At 39.8% G+C, this 22,359-nt stretch overlaps 1 protein-coding gene across 1 annotated transcript in view; it reads left to right on the top strand.

Moving 5' to 3' along the window:
- The window catches only part of igsf9ba (immunoglobulin superfamily, member 9Ba), a 28,491-nt gene extending 10,462 nt beyond the window's left edge, over positions 1–18,029 (top strand). Inside the window, exons 4-20 of the mRNA XM_055167029.1 lie at positions 3,808–3,959; positions 6,915–7,032; positions 8,519–8,660; positions 9,519–9,664; positions 10,260–10,402; positions 10,511–10,651; positions 10,738–10,857; positions 10,966–11,116; positions 11,242–11,365; positions 11,516–11,691; positions 12,229–12,455; positions 12,559–12,643; positions 12,716–12,877; positions 12,954–12,999; positions 14,311–15,930; positions 16,468–16,513; positions 17,912–18,029. Coding sequence (XP_055023004.1) covers positions 3,808–3,959; positions 6,915–7,032; positions 8,519–8,660; positions 9,519–9,664; positions 10,260–10,402; positions 10,511–10,651; positions 10,738–10,857; positions 10,966–11,116; positions 11,242–11,365; positions 11,516–11,691; positions 12,229–12,455; positions 12,559–12,643; positions 12,716–12,877; positions 12,954–12,999; positions 14,311–15,930; positions 16,468–16,513 — 3,599 coding nt within the window. The 3' untranslated portion in view covers positions 17,912–18,029. The remainder of the gene's footprint in view (positions 1–3,807; positions 3,960–6,914; positions 7,033–8,518; positions 8,661–9,518; positions 9,665–10,259; positions 10,403–10,510; positions 10,652–10,737; positions 10,858–10,965; positions 11,117–11,241; positions 11,366–11,515; positions 11,692–12,228; positions 12,456–12,558; positions 12,644–12,715; positions 12,878–12,953; positions 13,000–14,310; positions 15,931–16,467; positions 16,514–17,911) is intronic.
- Positions 18,030–22,359: the final 4,330 nt, after the last annotated feature.

Raw genomic sequence — 22,359 nt, 5'->3', positions numbered from 1 at the left:
ATGTGATGAAGGGGTAGTTCTCAAGTTAACAGCTACCTCTTGCCTTTTGTTCAGTAGACACTGGCAATTCCAGGGCTGAAATTATCCAAATGATTCTAATGAAGGTGAATGGACTTTAAAAACACAGGGGAGCACTTTCTGTATTACCACGTGACATCACAAGGTGGAACAGAGTGTTTTCTGAAGAAAACTCAGAAGAACTCAACCTAAATGTGCAGGGTTTGTGTGTTAAACATATGTGAATGAAACAAAACACAACTCCAGGTATGTTTTAGATGGGGACATTATAACATAGATCAGAAAATAACATGATATGGGTCCTTTAACTGTATTTTAACTTAACCCATAACTGCACACTGCCACAAAAAAATAATACATCTTAAAAAAAAGAGCTGTAATTAAAAAACAGCTGAATGAAACACTTTAATACTTAGTTTGCATCTCTAATGAGTCATAGAAGTTATAAATTAATTTTATGGCTCAAATCTTATCATATACTAGTAGTCAAAAATACATTTCCCAATAGTGCAAAGAAAATGTACACAGGATAAGCACTGACTCCCCAAAATATTGTTTCAGCTTTCATATATTGAAAAATAAGTCAATATAATAATTACTGTGAGAGGACTACCCTAACTGATCTATATACTATCATTAAAATGCACTTATCTGTTATCAGTTTACTTTGAACAAATGTGTAGTATGCATTGTCTAACCCTACAGCAGTGTAACAGCCCCCAAATGTATGTATGTATGTATGTATGTGGTTTGATGGTTGACAATGACAAATTAATGGGGTCATTCCGTGCCCAGTGTCACCTGCACACTTCTGTTGAGTTTGTGTGCGTCCATGGGCTTATGAATGTCTTATTGTGTTGAGATACCGCAGTCTGCCTCATCAGTATTCAGTCCTGAGCTACTCTCCGCTCCTGTCAGACCTCTGTACAGCCTCAGTCACTCAGCCTATAACACATCAAATCATATCCTTAAATGTTATGTATAGTTCACATATTACAGCGAGGCATAGGCATGACCTCACATTATGTATGCTCTACACACACAGAGTGGTTTGGCAGCGGGAATCACACATCAGTGATTGTTGAGGTGTCCTTTAGCTGTTATATAAGTGCCAAAGTCTTTAAAGAGTTTGAAGAAAAGGATCTACAGATGTTAAACTTGCACCACCTGCTTGTCTCCTTGGAGATGTTTTTGCTAAAATGTCTGAACTGTCTTTTCTGTTGCTTAATTATAATACATTGAAAAAATATGCAGTCTTACTGTTAGTGGGCTTACCTCTTTACCTGACTTCTGATTTGACCTGAGGGCCTTTCACACTTTTCTTCATTGAGATCAATAATTTTAATGCCCCTCTACCATAAAAGTTACACAGTGTACTTTTAAATACATTTCAAAAAGAAAAAAAAAAAAACATCTTGAAGGACTCAGGGCGAATAATTTTTTAGATTACTAAGATCAAGATCAAGTAGAAACACTTTGACTCAAACTTGAAGGACAAGTCCAGAGATAATGGCTCGAATTGAGCCAAAAAATGTCCAAAGAACACACTAAAATATTATTTCAAAGTAGTGATGTGTGTGAAGGAAAAATGAAAAGTATTAAATGAACATATAAGCTAAATGTTATATATTGTTTTTTGCAGTTGCAGTCACCTCACTAAAACTATTAATTATATTATATTCATTTTTAGAGCTATTAATTACTCAAGTAAATTACTACCATGTTTATATAGTGCAGTCATCTAAAGGGGCATTTGTTAGGGCCACAGGTGTCACGTTAGCCCCACCCATATATAACCGGGACAAGCGTTTCCTTTGGCCTTAGATCTGCATACACTCCGTCTTCAGTTCCTGTGTGGGGGCCTGAGCTTCCTGCCAAGCGGACAGGGGCCCCGCTCAGAGGCAGGTGTCAGATGGCACGACCCGGAGCCCACACAGACACTAGGGCCACTCTGTGCTCTGCCCGCCCACAGCTTTAATCTGCATTTTTACCGTCCACCATCTTCACCAAAGCATGTGCACCTAAACAATTTGCAGTTTTAACTAGTTGCTCCACTACAAATAAGGTATTGGTTTGTAAAAGCAATGTAGAACATGTTTTTTTTTTTTATTCTGTCCATATGTTGTCCTGTTTAAACATAGTCACAGCTACTTATTGAAGACTTATGTTTTTGTTTTTTTATTCCGTGTTGTTTTATTATTTTACGACACCTTTTTGTATAGTGGGTTTATTCAAAGTATTTCTAATATTTTAGTTAGATTTAAGTCTAGTTTTTAATTGTTATTTATCTTTTTACCTATCTATTTATACTTTGCATTGCAACATTCAAATTTCCCCATATAAATGTTCTGTTATCTTAATCTTAATTTGAAAGATTGAAGAGGGCAACAACCCCTTTTTTTTCTCACTGGTTTGCGAGTACACTCTTCATTTTTAGTAGCATAAGGATAATCTTTTTATAGTAATTTAACTCCCTGATGAATATTCTGAATTTCCTTAGAGACGGTGTCATAGTAATGCAAATTGTGTGAATACATGTCTTGAGCATCCAGACCATCTGCTGTTGTGGTGAGGTTTACAGCAAAAATAATATGGAGGATGTGAGGATCTGGATCTTAAAGAGCCTTTGATGTATATAATTAATGAAAGCTGCTGCAAGTAGGGCATGGATTTGACGAGAGCTTAAAATTTTGTACAGCTACTCCCAGGTTCCCCCATCATGGTGACACTACTCTAAGCTGGGCTGTACATGTAACAGTGCAGAGGAACTCCCTGGTCGACAAATGTACCTACTGTTTCAATGTGTTGATATTTTCATACACTGTCTTTTGAAGGATTTTATTACATTTAGAAATTAACATCAAGCATAGCAAAAGTGCTCTATAGAGAAAGATATATACCATGTGTGACAATGTTTAATTATATAACATAAATATGGAGTGTGTAGCTGGAATGTGCAGCACAAATGAGGCCACCATTTAAAAAAAAAAAAAAAATTAAGTTTAAAAATGAGATGAAAAAGATGATGACATCCAATTTCTCATTTAATGTGATATTTTTCAGCTCTGAACTGAAACTGAATATCTTTAACAGAACTCATATAGTAATTGAATTGAGAGCAAGATAATGCTAATATGTTTTATGTTTTGTATCATCTATACTCTTCATTTTTATTATTGCATTTACTTATTTATTATTATGCATATACATATATTAATTGTACTGATTTGTCCATATCAAATCAATGAATTAGTTCATGTCTCTACTAACTCACCAAAGGTAAATTCTACACAATAGATAAAGTTGGCCATTGAAAATCATGCATGATTGCATGTGTGACTATTGGCCAGTATAAATCAATAATCTTGCTTATTTATACATTCACAGTGCAGAGGAGGTCTGCAAAAGTATTAAAGGTGCACTATGTAATTTTCTGGTGGAGGATATGCCACTCGATTGTCTATGTGGTGATATTAAATACCATGACAGTAACATATTTAACCTGCCTATCTTGCAGCTGTTATTGCCCCAAAATACCTTGACATGCTTTTCTTGCATCTCCACAGATGTGACCCATGACTGGGCCTGATGTCATGACTTGTTTGTCTCTGTGTAGATAGAAAATGGCCATACTGTAGCACATTTCAGTCAGGACAGTCACATCTCTGTGGAGTCAAGCAGGTGGCCAACCCTCTTTCTGCAAAGTTCCATAGTGCACCTTTAAAAATGCTAATAAACTATATACAACCACTGCAAGCTCTGGTGTAACTGTGGTCCATGTCTGTGCAGCTCCACCTACGTTCACATCGACACCACCTCAGTATGTGGAGGCAAAGGAAGGAGGCAACACTCTGCTGAGCTGCTCCGCCCTGGGAAACCCTAAACCACTGATCAGCTGGCTGAGGGAGGGGGAGGAGCTTCAAACCAACTCTAAATACTCAGTAAGAAACAGTCTCATCGCTCCCTATGTGTTCATAAATACAGCAAATGGATTTCATGGACAGATGGTGTCAGCTACTAGTTCTGTATTTACTCACCTTGTGGTCTACTAGTAAATTAGTGTGAGAATGTACATTTTATATCTGCAGCTAAATTCAGATAATGATAATGTGGTTGTAATGCTACTTCTTAGTCAATAGATTTGTTATTAGTCAAATGTATTTGGTGTTTTCCAGTCATTTCAGTTTTACAGTTTTGTATACCAACAGTGGTTGGTGAATCAAATGGACACAAATTATATAGCAAGAATGAAATTCTAATGTTGCCCAAATGTACAAAAAAAAAAGTTTAATCTGTGCTAAGAAAATACATAAGACGTAATTTAGCTTAATTACCTCAAATCAAAGACAAACTTCACAGACAGTACAATGTCAAAATATTTTGGTCACATTCAAGACCGGAGTTAAAATCCAAACTCACATTATGTTATATGGTGCAGTTGTGAAGTCTCTTACCTCAGTGGTCTATTACCGATGACTCAGAGCCGAGAGAGAGTACTGCTGCCACAAGATGCTGCATCTTAAGTGGAAGGTGCAAATGTCACCTTTTCTCAAGTGGAAGTCTCATCCTATAACTATAAACTATAACAAGTGATCGCAATTCTAACACATGTGAGGCTGACAGCAGTGAACAGATGAACAGACGTCTCTTCAACAAAATTATAGTACTTGTGTTTTAAATGAAAATAGACTGTTCAGTATTGATGAAAAGAAAGTAAAGTTGTTTTCATTTTCACCCTGAAAATAGTATTAGTAATAGAATTTAGTTCTAGCTATTTTATGTCAAATTTAATTTAAAGTTTTGTCTTGAAGAATCATGGGGATGTTAAAGGAGGTAAATAACTGCCCTGATTTGTTATGGTGAAAAGATGATTGCATATATTGTATTGATATATATTGGATTTACATATATTACTTTTACTTTTACTCTAGTACTATGTTAGTCAATATAATAACAAGTAATTTGGCAGATTGTCAATACTTCTTCATGGTGTACAGTAATACCTAAAAAGAATTCCCCATCTGCTCAGTTGTCTGTCTTTTAACATTTTGGATCAGTAGCCCTCTGAGTATCACCCCATTTAACTTGTCTCTCTCAGTAAACGATTGGACAACATTGCAATGCATTATTAATACCCCCGTCTCCATCATAAATATTGTATAATCCCAAATAAAAATGTTAGACTAAAACAGAATCACTAGAGAAAACTGCAAACTTCAATGGTTTTAAAACACGTGATCATTTCTCAACTCTCTCTCATTGCAAAAGCAACTTGAGACTTGAGAGAAGCAAGAGGTAAGATGTGCTCAATTATGTCATGGTCATGAGTTTGTTCAGCTCCAAGGAAACATAGTGGACAAATGTAGGAATGTGACAGAACACAGAGAGAAAGAGAAAGAAAGAAGGAAAACTCTCCACTGTGGATTTGAATGTATCAGTAGGAGTTTACAGGTCTTCCCCCAAAAAGATTACAAAAACAATAGGACCTATAATATAGCAGTGATAGAAGTTAAAAACCAAAGGTGGCAAAACTGAAAGGGGAACCTTGTACCTTGACAAAAACATTTACATTTTGCTCTCATTTTATTTCTCATCAGTTTACTGCTTAACTCATATATTCATGGGTTTTCACCATTTAATATTCTGTTTCATATTTTTAATTGCTATGGCCATGGTCCTCATTTTTCATCATTTTGAAACCTTTTATATATAGATAGGCGATACTGTGAAGCTTGTTGAAGCTTTATTTTGCCTTGAATTGTAAATTGGTATGGCAGACTGCTAAATTTCCATAATTCTAAGAAAAAGTAATTGTATTAATAAGTTTTATTTATATAACACTTTTCAGGACATTCAAAGATGCTTTACAAGACATATCTTAAAACTAAAAACAATGAGAAAATAGTACAGTACAAGGTAAAATTGGCTTAGTATCTATAGATCTGAAGCAGAAGAATTATGTTTTTGTTTGTTCAGAAATCATGCTTTAAAGGATATTCTTCAGGCTCATGTAACACTTGCCCTACTGTCCCAGATATTCCCACTGCAGTGATGACCATAGTGTGAATGTTGACTGACACCATGGCGCTGACACATTTGCAGACATTGGCACAGCTCTGTGTGTGTGTGTGTGTTTGTGTATTTGTGTGTGTGTAGGAGTCTGCGTGGCTCAAACACAGAGGCAGAAGAAACAGTGGTGCAGTTACATGCAGCAGGCCTCCTCCTCTGCAGCTCACATGAATGGACAGACTACAGCTGTGTCTGACTTGAATGGCCACACAACCTGTTGCATTATTTATGAGGCTATTTCTATTAGCTTTGGTTAATGTGTTTCTTCACTGCTTATTGCTTCTCATCAGTGGAGTTAGATCTAATATAGGTCACATTCATGTTCTATAATTTGATATTGTCATAATTTCAGATGGAGGGTAGGGGCCTTAACTCTATGGGAATTTTTGAAAGAAATATCCAAACTTATGATCATTATTCATTATTTATTATTAGGGTCTGGCTAAACACACTTGCCATGCTAATTAATAATATGGGTTAAAGTTGCTTCTACTGACAACAATCACATCCTTGGGGTTTGAATAATGAAACCACTTTCTGAAGCTATTTTGAATTTTTCCTTTTTGTTTATTTTTACTGTCAGAGCAGGCTTTGTCAGTTTCTGTTTCATGTGGATAGACTCAGTAATTACAGAGATATTAACCATAAACCAGGTCAAGAAATCTTCTATTAGACAGTTCAACAGAAAATTTTACCGTAGAATTCTGACGTGCCCTCCTGGTCATTACCAGGGCTTTCTAAAATGTTGTTGTCCACTACTTGATTCTGCACACAAATAAACAAAGTCATGCTGTATTTGTGTTTACATTTGTTATATAATGTTGCAGGTACATGATGGCAGTCTAACCATCCTTGCAATCACACGAGATGACAGAGGAGCATATACATGTCGAGCCTACAGTGATCAAGGAGAGGTTTTGCACACCACTCGACTGCTGGTTCAAGGTACTGTTGCATAGATTAAACCTGCATTTTCCTGGTTCATCTGGTCAGACCCTGGGACCTGCTTTTATTCATCTTTTTAAAGACTCTATATTACACAAAATTAACTCTTGCGAGCTTTAAGCCATGTTAAAATGTTATTAACTGGAGTTAGAGTTGTGTTTTGTTTCATTCTCATGTTTGAGTAATCCTTTTTTATTAGTCTGTCTACATCTCCAAAGCTCAAAATGCTCTGTTGAAACTATGTGATGATGATGATGATGATGAAGTGGTACTTTTGAAGTTAGCAGCTACCTTTTATGTTTTGTTTAGTGGAGATGGGAAATTTCAGGGCTGAAATTATCCAAATGATTCTAGTGGAGAAGGTGTATGGAGTTTAAAAACACGGTGGAGCACTTTCTGTATTACCACATGACATTACAAGGTGGAGTGTTTTCTGTTTGAGAGAAGAACTCAGCCTAACCATGCTGGGTTTGTGTTTTAAACGTGTGCGAATGAAACAAAACATAAGTCCAGGTATGCTTTTGATGACAATACAGCATTGATCAGAAAATAGCCTGATCGCCCTTTAACATATTTGTCTTTCAATATTTGAATTTAACAAATGAATTACAAAACTCAGCCACATTCAGTAAAACAGACGCAAACAGCTAAAGACAAACCTTATTTCCATCTTGTATATGTTTGCACTAAGAACTTTCAGAACACTTTTTTTTGATTTACTTAAGTGCAGTAGTGTTTTATGTATCTTTATTTAACCTTTAGGTACATTGTGGTCCAATTCTCATTTACAATAACTACCTGGCTAAGAGGCACTTATACTTTGCATTGTAGTGTTTTTGTGGCATTTTGAAAACGCCTCCACAAAACCATCTTGTGGACTGCGGATAAGTACAGCCAGAAAAAAACACCCAAAATAAAAATGAGACTAGTGCGCAGAGCAATAACTGAGATACACCCCTGGAGTCGATTCCCACCTCAGTGATCTGTTTTTAATTGCTGGATGCTTCTCTTCGCTCAGCAGAGTAGGCAGTGGTCCCGCCTGATGTTTAAAGTTAAGCACCAAGAGGAGAAAATAACCAGGAGGCTTGTATCTGGGCCCACTCATAAAAGACAGCTTACCTTTCATGGCTTCACTGTTTTATTGAGAGTTTGGAGCGTCCTTGTCTACCTCAGAGGCCTGCAGAGGTTACAATGTAAAGCATGCATAAGCTTTAACATTTGTCTTTTAAGGAGACATAGTGAGCCTTACTGAAGTGGTGTGTTTTACAGTAAAATGTGCATCAGAGAGAAGAAGAAGGAAAGTTACTAAAATCATTGGTGTGCTTGTGTTATAGTATCTGTATATTATAGCAGCAGTAGCAGAGGTGCTGTTGCAGTGATAGTAATCTTATTTTCATGTAGTAATCCTTCCCAGTTATTGAAAGTAAATAATTTCCAGCGCTGACATGCTTGTTTTGTGTAAAGTATCTATTCTTTGTTTTCCTAGGGCCTCCATACATTGTCTCGCCACCCGAAAATGTCACCGTGAACATATCCCAGAATGCACTCTTTACGTGTCAAGCAGAGGCGTATCCTGGCAACCTGACCTACACCTGGTTTTGGGAAGAAGACAATGTCTATTTCAAAAAGTAAAGTTTTATTTTATGGCTTGCTTCATCAAGTATATTATTGCTAGAGTTATGACTTATCAGAAGAGTGTGGCTAATAGCTGACTGAATGTGATAGTAGCCAAAAGTTTAAAAAAAATCTACCAGCATTTGGAAAGTCAGTCAATCAGTTTTGCCATAGAGCAAGTAGCAGTAAAAACTCCATACTCAAATGTGCTCAGTAAGCTTGATAATTTTGTTGAACACATGTCCCTAATGTTTTGATAGGGTTATCAGTGCCTGTGTACAGGGTGTGAAGTCTTGCTGTGGCCCTGGAGGCAGTAAAAGTGGGCTTAGCAGGGATCTGTCTGCAGCGTGCCAAACTTGTGCACTAGTCTCATGGCAATATGGCAATAATATCAGCCATGTGTCATCATATGCTGATTATATAGTGAGATTTGAATTTACATGTTCTCCCTGTGACTGGTTGGTTTCCTTCACCAACATACAGCGTGCACAAATGGTAGATAGTCCTAACCAAAGTTGAAGGATGCATGGGACATTGTTAATCTTCTTGCCAAGATGTGGAGGTTCATTATCATCGAACACTTTACAGCTTTTATCATCAAATTCACACATCTTTTCTGTTAAATTTTATAAAACAAAAAGTGCCGAGCCCTCAGCAGCATAGCTCATTTTGTGTCAGTAAAATCAAATGTTATATTATCTTCCATGTTATTTAATAAGTCTTTAGAATCCCTCATGGAACACTGACGTTCCCATAACCCCTTGTAGTATACCCTTCTTCATTGCCTGACACTCTGCTGCTCTCTGATGGCTGCTCCATGTTATTTTTTCCCTCTGTGTACTTGACTTTTTCTTTCTGTTCAATTCTTACAGTGATCTGAAGCTGCGTGTTCGGATTCTCATTGACGGCACACTCATCATCTTCCGGGTCAAGCCAGAGGATGCCGGGAGATACACCTGCAGTCCCAGCAACAGCCTGGGTATCTCGCCCTCGGCATCGGCCTACCTAACTGTTCAGTGTGAGTGTTTCCATGGCAACGCAGTAGAGGGGGTGGGGCGGCCCGGTGCAGAGGAACAGCAGCACCACTTTGGCTGCCTGTGTTGAAGGCTCCCATATTGTTTGACTGTGCTACATCATTATAGTGACCTTCTTAAATTTCAAGGTCATATATTGCAAAAAATACAGCTATAATCAAATAGAATTAGCATTTATTTTGGCATTTTCATTTATTTTCAATTTCACATTTTTTTATTATAATAGTACAAGCATCTCTGTGCCCATCTTTGCAGGAGAAGCTTATGCATTGCTGGTGGAGCTTTGAGCGGGCTCTGTCCACTGAAATAATTTCATGGTTTATAGAGAAATATTTTTCCAGTGTTAACATTATGTTCAAGTCCTTGTGTGTAGCATAATTTTGATGGTGGAGATGCAGCAGTCGGCCATATGGGCTTTTCTAATACCACTGTTGTTGTGTACAATTTCTTTTTTCAGATTCACAGGGTGGAGATGGCATATCTTTTAGTATATTTATATATTATATTATATTATTAATATATATATTTATATTTGTTAATGGTTGTCAAAATATTGATGGGCATTTTATCTGTGCCTAGACCCAGCTCGAGTGATCAATATGCCCTCTGTCATCTATGTGCCACGGAAACTTCCGGGCATCATCCGCTGTCCAGTGGATGCCAACCCACCTGTGACCTCGGTGAAGTGGGAGAAAGATGGCTACCCTCTCAGGGTGGAGAAGGTCTGTTTTATCATACATTTATTACACATCATTGTTTGATTTTAATATATTTAACTTCCACTATGAACACTATTGTATTTGACCTTGTGTGCTGAAATTGTCTCGTAGTACCCTGGCTGGAGTTTGATGACAGATGGAAGTATTCGAGTGGCAGAGGCCACTGAGGACTCCCTGGGCACCTACACCTGTGTGCCTTACAATGCCCTGGGTACAATGGGCAAATCCCCCCATGCCACTCTGGTGCTAAAGGTCTCTGTTTAAAGCTGCAGAAAACACTTGAATATTAATTTGTTCATCTGTTGAATGCTGTGTTTATCAATGTTATGTTGGTACAGGATCCCCCTTACTTTAATGTGAGGCCTGGGGGTGAGTATCGGCAGGAGGCGGGGAGAGAGTTAGTAATCCCATGTGCTGCTTCTGGAGACCCTGATATACCAACTATCACCTGGAGAAAAGTATGCTGTTCTTACCTTTCTCTGTATACAGCAGTAGCACTCAGTTAGCTAGTATCTCTCACCTACCCCTCACTTAAGGTCATTTAACTATCGTGTATCTGTTAAAAGGTCGGGAAGCCTAGTAGGAGTAAGCACAATGTCTTACCCAGCGGCAGCTTACAGTTTCTGTCCCTCAGCAAGGAGGACCATGGAGAATGGGAATGTGTAGCCACTAATGTGGTCACAAGCATCACTGCCAGCACGCGCATCCTAGTGATCGGTATAAATCCAGTGCAATAGAACATACTATTATTTCTCTTAAATTCAGTTTTATTGTTAGATGTTGCATGCAAGTGTTTTTGTTTTAAGTTACTATACTATACATTTTCGTTTTTAATCCTGCAGGCACCAGTCCGCATGCACCTGGCAATATCCATGTGTTTCCATTAACAACCTCTGCTAATGTCTCATGGGAACCAGGTTATGATGGAGGCTTTGAACAGACGTTTTCTGTGTGGTACGGTCCAGTGTAAGTACTCTTACTTTACAGCACGTTTCTTGTTTGACTGAGGGATCACTAGAGTCACTTAAACTAAACCATAATCTTATTAGACGCATTTATCATGCGTGTTTGAAATTACACTCAGATATTTGCTAAGCTTTACTTCTGTGCCCTTAGGTCAAAAAGAACAGAATTTGGGCCTCATGACTGGCACTCGATGCCTGTTTCTGGTGCTCAGACATGGCTTTTGGTGCCTGGGCTGGAGCCTGGGACTGAGTACCAGTTCAGTGTGCTGGCACAGAACAAACTGGGCACCGGGCCTTTCAGTGAAGTAGTGACAGTTACCACGGCAGGTAAGTGCTGCGTTTAATACTTTCAGGCCTTCAGTTCATTTTATTTTATCTTATTTGTTGTGTGTGTCTTTATATTTATATTAAAAAACAAAGACACCATTTGTTTACCAGAAGATAATTTGACTGAATTCTGGTCATCAGATTTAGTGTTTCAGCTCATACCTCAAGGACATTTTACCACTTTGAGCTTTTTGTGCTGCCCCTTGGATGGAAATTGAATTTAGGCGGCATGGTATTTAAAATCAGTGTCTCAGCAGAAAAATCCTGGGATGGGGTTGGATTTTCAGTAACAGCAATGTAAAGGACAGGGCTGTGATACTTGATGCATGCACAGGTCAAGGTAAGTGCCTTTCTGTGGGCAGTAAAGCATCCAGGGGAATTCTCTCGCCTACAGTTGATAAATAGTTATTGTAATGGTTTATAAAATTAGCAAAAAATATTACACCTCTTAACATGTACCATCATTACATTTAAATTAATATGTTGTTTAATACAAGACATTTTTGGATGGTTTTTCCATGTGTCATTTTTGGACAGGCTCTCCTCTGGGCACCCCAGAACCACTGGTGCTTCTTACTCCACCACGGTGCCTCACAGCCAACCGCACTCAGCAGGGTGTCCTCCTCACATGGCTCCCACCAGCCAACCACTCGTCTCCCATCGACCGCTACATCATGGAGTTTCGCCTTGGAGAGAAGTGGGAGGTGCTGGATGACCTGATCTCCTCCACAGAGACTGAGCTCATAGCCAAAGAGCTTGTTCAGGTCAGACTCTGTTTATTATGTAGAATCTAGAGCTTTAATGATTTTAGAATATTTTAAAACCTCTTCCTTGTGTTGACTGCTAATGTATGAAATGATCTGATAGGAGGCCTGGTATGAATTTCGAGTGATGGCTGTCATGGATGATCTGATCAGTGAAAGCAGTAATGTTGTGGGAGTGTCTAGTACGGGTAAGTTTTGATTATTGTTTGTTTTTAAAAATCCATGATTTAGCTGTTTTTAACTACTGTCTACTGCACTAGATCCCTTTCCCCATGCAGAATTGAGTGATGAGGGCCTTGCTCGGCCTGTGGTGGCGGGTGTTGTGGCAACTATCTGTTTTCTGGCAGCAGCTGTACTGTTTAGCACTCTAGCAGCTTGCTTTGTAAACAAGCAACATCGTCGCAAGCTTAAGCGCAAACCAGGTTAGTTTGGTAGACCATGTGCAATAAGAGTATTGAAAAACCTGCTTGAAAGATAAATTTTTTTTTGTCATCCCAGATCCTCCTTTGTCCGTGACACACTTCAGGAAAAGCATAGAATCACCGTAAGTAAATCCACTGTTAAAAGCCCCATCTGCCAAGTCACTACTGTGCTACTCCTCTACATTTTCTCCTCATAATAATAAAGTTAATGAATAAAAAACATATAGCACAACAGGTGCAAAGATATGGAGAAAAACACAGCAAATAATAATATTTGTTGTTTAATAATAATGGGAAAATCTGTAGGAGAAATGGATGTGGAAGTACATGGGCAGTAGCAACCTCTAGCGGATAATGGGCAGCTTAAGCAGAGTTCAGAACAGCCATGTCAGCACTCCAGGCACATTACCCAGTGCCCAGGCTGCAGTGTTTGTATTGATTTTTGATCTGTCTGTATACTTTAACCTCAAATGCTGTTTGCTTGCTGCATGAATGTTTATTAGGGAAAACATATTTGTCTTAGAGGCACATCAAACTACATGTGTGTATTTGTCTGTCTGTAATACATGTGTAATAGTGCCCAATAATTGCTTAGGATTAAATACTGGATGTCTCTGTAATGAATCTCGTTCCCAAGTAAAGACAATAGCTACTACTCACCTTTATGTATGATGTAAAATGGTTGAGGAAGGTCAGGGACTTTACCCCAGTGTGTTAAAAGTGGAATGAACCAGGCCCATGTCATTTGTCTCCCACCGCAGGCCTCCTCTCACCCCTTTGCCCGGGGTAGAGCCCTGCTGGGATGAGCCTGCCAGGAGCAGTTTCTTGCCCCCGCCCGCCAGCCCCCTGTGAGTGCCTGCTTGCACCTATCTACAGAGTGTGCTGCACTGCACTGGCTTGGCTGCATGTTCAATGCGATGCATAATAATGATCCTAAATGAGTTTTGGTCATAGTAAATCCTCCTTGCATGTCCAGCGTGTAGAGAAGACTCAAACTGCTGCATGTACAGTGCAGTATTGTAAATATGATCTTTTTATACAGAAGCACTATGTGACCTAGAAGGAGTTGACAAGCTGACTATGCTGCTCCTGGTGTGGGCAAATGAGGCCTGGGCACATTCATTTTGCTTTCTCTCACATCACCATTTGGTGCAGCATATGGAAGCTGTTCTCACTTCTGCTCCAGATAAGAGTCAATAGATATGGTTGTCATGGTTGTGTCTTTGGTTCTCCTCTCATCCTGTCATTGTGGCTTGATTCATTAGTTGCTGTCCTATCAGGATATAATCACTGCTGTAAACAGGTTATTTTCATAATGCTACTCATTATTAATGTCCTGATGGGATTCATATTTTATTGATTAGTTATTGTGTGTATTTATTTATTTATTTATATATTTTTTTATAATCTACTCAAACACTTTGTCTTCTCAGGTTATCTTCTGGGAAGATCAGTCCAGAGAGTTCACCCCCATCGCGACCTCGCTCTCTCTCTTCCGAGGGATCCCATGGTCCAGGCCTGTATGTCCGCAAGTTACCCAGCCCTCAGAGAGAGAAAGAAAAAGAGCTTTCCTTCTATAAGAAAACAAAGCGTGCCATAGCCAGCAAGAAGTACAGTGTGTCTAAACATGAGGCAGAGGTTACTACTCCAATAGAGCTGATAAGCCGGGGTCCTGATGGTCGCTTTGTTATGGAGAGCAGCCCCCCACACCGCCGCATCCAGGGCTTCCCCTTCGCAGAAGAGTCCGACATGTACCCTGAGTTCCGCCAGTCGGATGAGGAGAATGATTTTGATCCTGGGCCACTGCCACCCATCATGCCCACTCTGAGGCCTCAGCTCTCCCCCACGTCCTCAAGCTTGGAGTCCACGCAGCCCCCCACCTACAGCCCCCGCCTGCACAGGCCCATGGAAGGTATGAGCTTTGCAGAGGGCAGTGCACTTCATGCATCAGGGCAGGCGCCTGCCTCCCGCTACAGGGGCTTCCCCCAGGGACCTTTTTATGGGTATTTAGGCAGCCGCGGTGATTCAGGGATCCCACCACCATTCTACATGCCAGATATGAGCCCACGCAGCTCTGCTCTGTCCTCGCCTCCGGGCACCGCAGAGGGGCCCTTTGGTTACCCCTCTATCCCTGAGGAGAGTGAAGGCCTGGAGCATCATCAGTACACTGCCTCTGGCCATTCTCTATCACACACTCACAGCCCTCCGCACTCACCTGAAAGCTGGCAGCCTCACGAGCTCCCCTTCCTGGGCCTAGAGGGTCCTCGCTTCATGTACCCCCACCACACCCTGCACCACACCCAGGATCTCCCTGAGCCGCCTCCATACCCACCAGGCCGTTTGCACCTGCCTCCCCTCAAGGACCCCACCAGCCCTGGACTTCTGCAGCTGGAGGTCCCTGTGGCTCCCCCAGGCAGAGACCGGTCCATGGGACCCTTGGGGCCCCTGGGGCCTCCCATGAGGCGTCTAGCTATGCAACAGGCCCAGAGTGTCGGCCAGCTCAGACACACGGCCCACGGTGTGGGTGTACCAGTGTTGCCTTACCCTGACCCGGCGGCCCGCGCAGGGAGCCCAAGCACAGCCCCCAGTAGTAGCCCTCAGTCCTGGCTGAGCCCAAGGGCGGGGCGCCGGGCAGACCCAAGTCTACCCCCTTTAGTACTTCAGCCGTCCCGACTTTCTCCACTGTCCCAAAGTCCCTTGAGCACCCAGCCCGGCTCCCCAGACATTTTAGTGCGCCCCCCACCCCGCCCCACCATCCTGCGCACCTCCCGCTCTCTGGAGATGCCCGAGATCACCCTTCAACCCTCAGCTACAGTCTCCTTCACACGGAGGTCCTCCCTCACAGCCTCTCCTACTCAGGGCCAGGCCAGGCAGCCCAGCCCTAGTTTCCATGCCCACATGTCGTATGCCTCCACTGCAGCCAGTTACCCATCCCAGTCCCCCTCACCCCCTCCTGAAGGCAGGGATGTGTTCGGGCAGAGGCCGTCCCAAAGAAGGACAGAGGAGGAGATGCTGCCCTCAGAGCCCTCTCAGCTCCACGTTACAGCCTCAGGGTAGGTGATCCACTCCTCAAGACCAATCTCTGCTTTTACAAGGGGACCCTTTTTTCTTTTTCCAATTATAAACAACACAGTTGTTGCTTCCCTATATATGCTGTAAAGATGCATATTGTTATGTAATATGCAGAGGGCATGTATTTGCATTTAGCACATTGTCTTTGAATCTACCATTTTAAAGGCAGAGTGTGACCTACAAAACACAATCTTATTTTATAAAACATGTGTGTTAGTCTTTGCTTAACCATTCACAACAGCACGTTTGATTTAGATATCTACTTACATAAGTTTAGTTTTAATGCAGTAATTATTGACCACATACAAATCTGTATAAAATTGGTCATGTTTTATGGCTAACAAAATCAATGGCAATCATTTTGCAGTTTACTGCCCTTTTTAATTAGAAACCTTAGGGTTAGATTAGACTGTGTCCCCTAAAAACTGCAACACAAGTTAGGAAGCAGAGACGCGCTGCACCATCTCTGGCCGATTAGCAGACAGGGTCTTACCTGATTTGTTTTTGATTGATCTCAGCTATCTGGGCAGCGGTGTTGTGACCCGGTCCCCTACGCCGCAATAGGTAAGGGTCGGACCCATGTCTGAATGGGGAGGGGTCAGCAGGGGGAGGGCTCTAATCACTCTCTTCTTTAAAGGGGAATCGCTTTGGGTTGTGCCTCTGTGCTAGATTCAAGTGACGTACTGTTAACAGCAGCTCATATACTGCAGTTCTACACAGTATAGCAACTGTGGTGAAGACTGCAGTAATGCAAGCTCCACAAGGGTTTGGCTGATATAAAGCTGACGAGTCCAACACAGACATTTGCCTACACATCTTGAATCAATAGAGGACAAACACAAATGGTATTCTGCAGTATTCCCCTTTAAAGTTTTGTTCCATGTGCAAAATGCCATGCATGCATTCTCTAAACTTCTATGACCAATCAAATAACAACAACTAAAATCTGTCCCATTGTTGTCTTAGTGCTTTTGTTCTTCTGTCATTTGACTGTTTTAATGGCCATTACCTCTTCCTGTCATGTGACTGTTCTTAACGGCCATTCCCTCTTCCTGCCATCTCCTCCCGTCAGCATGGTGAAGCCTCTGTGAGCAGTGTTCATGTCGATTACAGTGTGCTGTACAGTGTTTGTCAATGGAGATAACATTAACCTGGCTTTGCTCAGTACTATGAAAATATTCTGTTTTAACAAGTGTTGAAATCTCTGATAATGGCTCTCAGTCTCTCTCTCCACAGTGTCAGACAGTGAAGGACCACGTCGAAAGCTTTGTGTTTCTTTTTCAAATGCTGACATTTACACAGATCTAATTTAGTTGCTTATGAGTTCATTCATAAAACACATTTACACAAATACAAGACAGGGGTAATATTTGTAAAACAAATAGCTTCTTCTAACACTTAAAATGAACATAAACAATACAGTATATGATGTTCACTTTATTAAAAATAATGAAATGAAAAAGCACACTTCTTATTTCAGTATAAATTCCACGAGAACTTACTGCATTTCTTTTCATTTCATCATTTTCTTTATTAATACAAACACAATGAACGTCTTCCCTCCCAAAGCTGTCACTTATTAGTCTTTAAAGCACCATATATGTGACCTTTATGTTCAGTTTGTGTGATATTTATTTTGATCACTGAAACCTTTTTAATAACCTTGGATCTTCCAGAAAGTGACTGCTTATGGGACTATTCAATACTTTCATCAATTATCCGTTCATTAACTTTCTATTTTTCATCCAGTTTGATTCTATCATTAGCGTCTTACTTTGTCTGGCTTTCACCATCTGTCAGTCCAAATACATACAGTATATACATGTATTTTTGATCATCCCATTAGAAGTTTAACATTTTCATCTGGTGGTAGCCATCCTGGGAGCTAGCAGATAAAGTGCCCCTATTGTATGAGCTGACCATTGGTTAATGCAGAACACTGCTGTGCCTCTGTTGTCTCAGGGAACCTCTAGGTGCGTCTGCTGATCCTGCCGGCTCTGAGAGTTTACCAGCACTGCTACACCACTGCATTACGAAAACCAAGGGAGCAGCTGCTAACAATAACAACAACACAAACTCCACAGGGAAAACAGGTCAGTCATTTTAATAGACATGACAAGTGTTACCTTAGCTTAAATGTGCAGGTCTGACTGTCTATCCTTAATCAGTGCCGTAATTGCTCAAATTTGTATATTGTCATTACCATGACATGTGATTTTTTATTTTTTTTATTCAGTATGTTTTTCCTCTTGTGTGTGTCTGATGTGTTACGCAGGTGTGGCTTCCTCTCAGATCCAGCAGCATTCTCGGACACCCCCAGAGGAATGGGACCTCCACTTCCACAAAAAGAGGAGACGACAGAACAAGAGCCCTTATGAGTATCTGACCTCCCTCCTGCAGCGCAGGCTGTCTGCAGAGGACCAGACAGGCATCCTGGCCAGTGCAGACTCTGAGGGCCCCAACTACGGGACTCTCCACTGACCCATGTGCACACTGTCACTAACAGGACAAGCCATTGGACTCGACTAAACTCACTCCCACCCCTGAAAGGCTCCATCTACCCCACTCTCTGCAATAAGAGAATATTTCTTATCTTCACTAAAGCTCAATGCAATTCAGGCAGCAGAAAGAATCTTCTGTGGGTGGGAATCGTATATATAAAGACAAACAATTGCAATTTACTGCTCTATTACCACACCTTGTCTCTGAATCTTGCTTGAAAATGCTCTGAAAGTATGTAATGTATATAAATAGTAAAACAAGGGAATTAAGCTTCCTCTTTCAATAATGTCAAAGTGTTGGTTGTTTAGGTCACAACACATGAAAGGATTTTGCTCATACATCACTGAGGGTCAATACCTTAAAGTTTTTCAGTACTGTTAAACCTGGTTGGTCCTTGGACAGGGACCTAAATCTACCTTACTACAATACAAATAGTATCAGTTATACACAGGGTTTTACCACAAAATATACCTCAGAGTAAATGCAGAGTTGCTGTCATTCTTGTGGTATACTGTACTTGACCTTTTTGCATATAAATCATATGAGTAAAAGGTATGTTATACATGCCACACGTGCTGATACACAATAGACAAATGGCCTAAACCTGACTAATTTTGAAACGTTCTATCAGTAATAAATATGTGGCATATCATAATGTTTTTCATTTAATATATTACAAATTAAACAGCAATGTCTTATTTTAAATGCTTAACAGCTCATTCTAGCACAGCAGAAAGACCGTAGCCTTCATGAGGATGTGCAAAACAATTTGGGACTTCAGTGCTCAGTGGAGACTTGACTTGTAAGATTAGTGTGTACTGTATGTATGTCATTATTACGGATCATTTGTGAAAAGTTGGCACGCTGTACGATGCCTTTAGCCTTTCTCTTCTTTTTCTGACATAAGAGCTGCCTTTTCTTTGCCTTGTTATATTTATCTCTTTGAAGTGAGGGCAGGCTTTCTATGTTTTATGTTCTCTGCCAAGGACACATGAAAGAACTCAACACAACTGTATTTTCACATACACAATCAGAATCTATACCTACTTAAACTGTGCATACCCAACTATTGGGAAAGAGGAAACCATTAAAAACAACATAAACCTTATATGGCAGGTGTAATGCAGGAATGGTGAAATGTACAGAAACACTGCATACACCGGTGTTGTGGTGGTGCTGTTGTGTAACTACAGCTGTTAGAAGAGAATGTACTTGCTTCATTGAATTGCTGTTACTTTAGCAAATGCCACTCTTGACTGTTTATCTTTTAACTGTATATTATGTGCTAGATACTTCTGTTTTTGGTTGAGTTTTTTTTTTCTTTTGAACACTAACCGATTATGAATGTATGTTTTTTTGTACAGGAAATGAATGTCGCAATGTCATAAACATTGACAAATGTTGCTCATAGCTGACCAGTTGGTACAAAAGGTCTTAATTTCTCTAATGAGGTTTAAAGTACAGCTGGTTCTGAGCTGAGCTCCCCTTTGTTTTGCCACTGACTCTAAATCTCTTCACTTTACAGTTAAATCAGTCACGTCTCATCAGCTACTAACAAAACAGGCTGTCCAACAAATATCCACTTGAATTTAGTAATGTAATGACTTCATAATGGAACTGTCTCCAGTTAGACACTGATTGTCTGGGGTCTAGAGAATGCGCTGAAATGCGTATTTTACTAATTGGTTTATTGTAAGATATGAGGAAAAAACTCTATATTTGTTATGTACTGTACATGGTGTGTACTGTATTTGTAAAGAATAATCAAACATGTTTTACAGAAAACCTTCTTGTATAAGGGTGTATGAAAAAGAAGGGAAATCCCTCTAAAAGAAATTAGATTCTATATAAAGGTATTTGCTTACAGTACGGCTTTAAGTGGATAATGTTTTAAAAACATTTAAGGTGCCTCATTTGTCATACTTTAGAAGACATTATTTTATTGAAAAACAAAAGTAACTTTAATGTTAGTACCGTACATTGTATTATTGCCATAGCCCGCTGGCTGCACAAGCTGATTAGTATTTTCTGGGATGTATAGTTGATGAAAACCCATTGAGAAAAGCTTTAGAAGCAGAAGTGTGTTGCCCTCTATAATAATTCTGGACATTTTTGCCCTGTCAATGAGCACATATGTAGATTCACTCCAGATCTGTGCGTGTCCAAAGCAAATATATATGAAATCTTTTTTACGAATCACAGACATGCTATAGTCATGTACAATATGTGCTGTGCAGGAAACGTGTTTACATTAGTTCGATACAGACAAGCGTGTTAGGGCATAGTTGCTTTGAAACATTACAACTTGGTGCTATGTTTAACTTTGTGGTGCTGTAGAATAGAGGTCTCAAGATTCTTTTGTTTTTCTACGAGCAATTCTTCAGCCCTTTGTGTTGGAGGTAGACACTAGGTCCTTCCCATAACAGTGTGATGACAGTGCTAGACAATACTGTAAAGTAGAAGTACTACAGTATATTCTCTGATACTAAACGTGTGATACTACTTTCAAAACAATCTCAAGATGACCTGTTTTATAGTGTGTTTGCAATGTCTGTCTGTGCTTCCAAGGTACCCTCTCTCTGAAGTATACTTGTGATGACAACTTTAATCCAGGCTATGGGAAAAACAAAAAACAAAATTTAACTGTTGCCACTAGTCTTTTAGAGTAGACAAGCAAGGGAATCTGCAAGCATGGAGATATTTTGTAACCCATCCACCATCTTTGGTTAACAATGTTTCTCAAGCACACTATAACAAAACCCACATGTTCACAAACCTAGTGCTGTACATTTGCCATTAGTCACCATCACATTGCACTAGACACGCTATTGGCAAAATACATTCATTCTCACCAAGGGTTCGATAAAATGGACACTGTCTTCCTGGCTCTTGGCATTTTCAACATGTACAGTGTGAAAGAGGGCTGCTTTGGATGTACTGTTAGCTTTTTAATTTGAATTATTTATTGTTTTGTTTCTTTTTTTATTAATTTGATTTTCAGAAGTGTCTGCTTACAGCTTTTACCGCATCTCTAGGTGCTGATAGAATGATATTTAGATTGTTTTTCTTTATTGTAATAATCTTGCATGTAGAGACAATACAGAAACGCCTATTTAGCAATCATTCATGGACAAACTGGTTGTTAATGGACAGAAAAATAGACTATGTAGTATTTTCTATATTCTCTGTTTTTTCATGTGTACCAGCACTGAGAAACTAGAATGTATTATTATGGTAGGCTACTATAAGCACTACATTGTTGACTGTTTTAGCTTATTGTTCATACTCAAACCAAGTTGTGCTTGGAGGAGAAAAAAAAATGACCACATTTCATTTCCATCCAAGGGTCTCTGTGCTGTACATTACATGTTTACATATTTATGTTTCATTACATTATCAGATAATGTTCATATGTAAATATCAAGAGACATTTTTTACTTTCTTTGTATAATAATAACCGGATGTTTTTTATGTTTTGTAGAATTGCCATTTATTTCTGTCATCAGGTACGCTTCAATTAACTTTTTGTAAGCAATTAACTCATACTGTATGGTGCTGTACCAAAGCCTTATGTATAATATTTGTATTACTTTTTCTCATTTGCTGTCCAGTGAATTGTCTAAAATCATTTTCACCTCAACTGCCATGGCTCTGGTGCATCTCGAAACAGAATTTAAAATGTAAAACAGCATAGGTTTCTGATAACAGCTTTGGTAATGGTCGCCATAAAGCCTTTGACAGGAAGTGGCTTGCTCATGGATGCTACTCCAAATGTAGCCAAGGACCTAGCACATGATCTATGCTCTATCTGTGGCCAGAATGCAGTGTTGTACGACATTTTGTCATCATATCATTTCAAATGCTTAGCCCCATATAAAAATTTCCTCTCAAATTTTTGTATTTTGATA

The sequence above is a fragment of the Boleophthalmus pectinirostris genome, unplaced genomic scaffold (assembly GCF_026225935.1).
Source record: "Boleophthalmus pectinirostris isolate CB_2022bp ecotype Guang Dong unplaced genomic scaffold, ASM2622593v1 HiC_scaffold_9, whole genome shotgun sequence".
NCBI lineage: Eukaryota > Metazoa > Chordata > Actinopteri > Gobiiformes > Gobiidae > Boleophthalmus > Boleophthalmus pectinirostris.
Note: the sequence above shows the minus strand (reverse complement) of the source record. Positions and strands in the feature narration are given on the sequence as shown.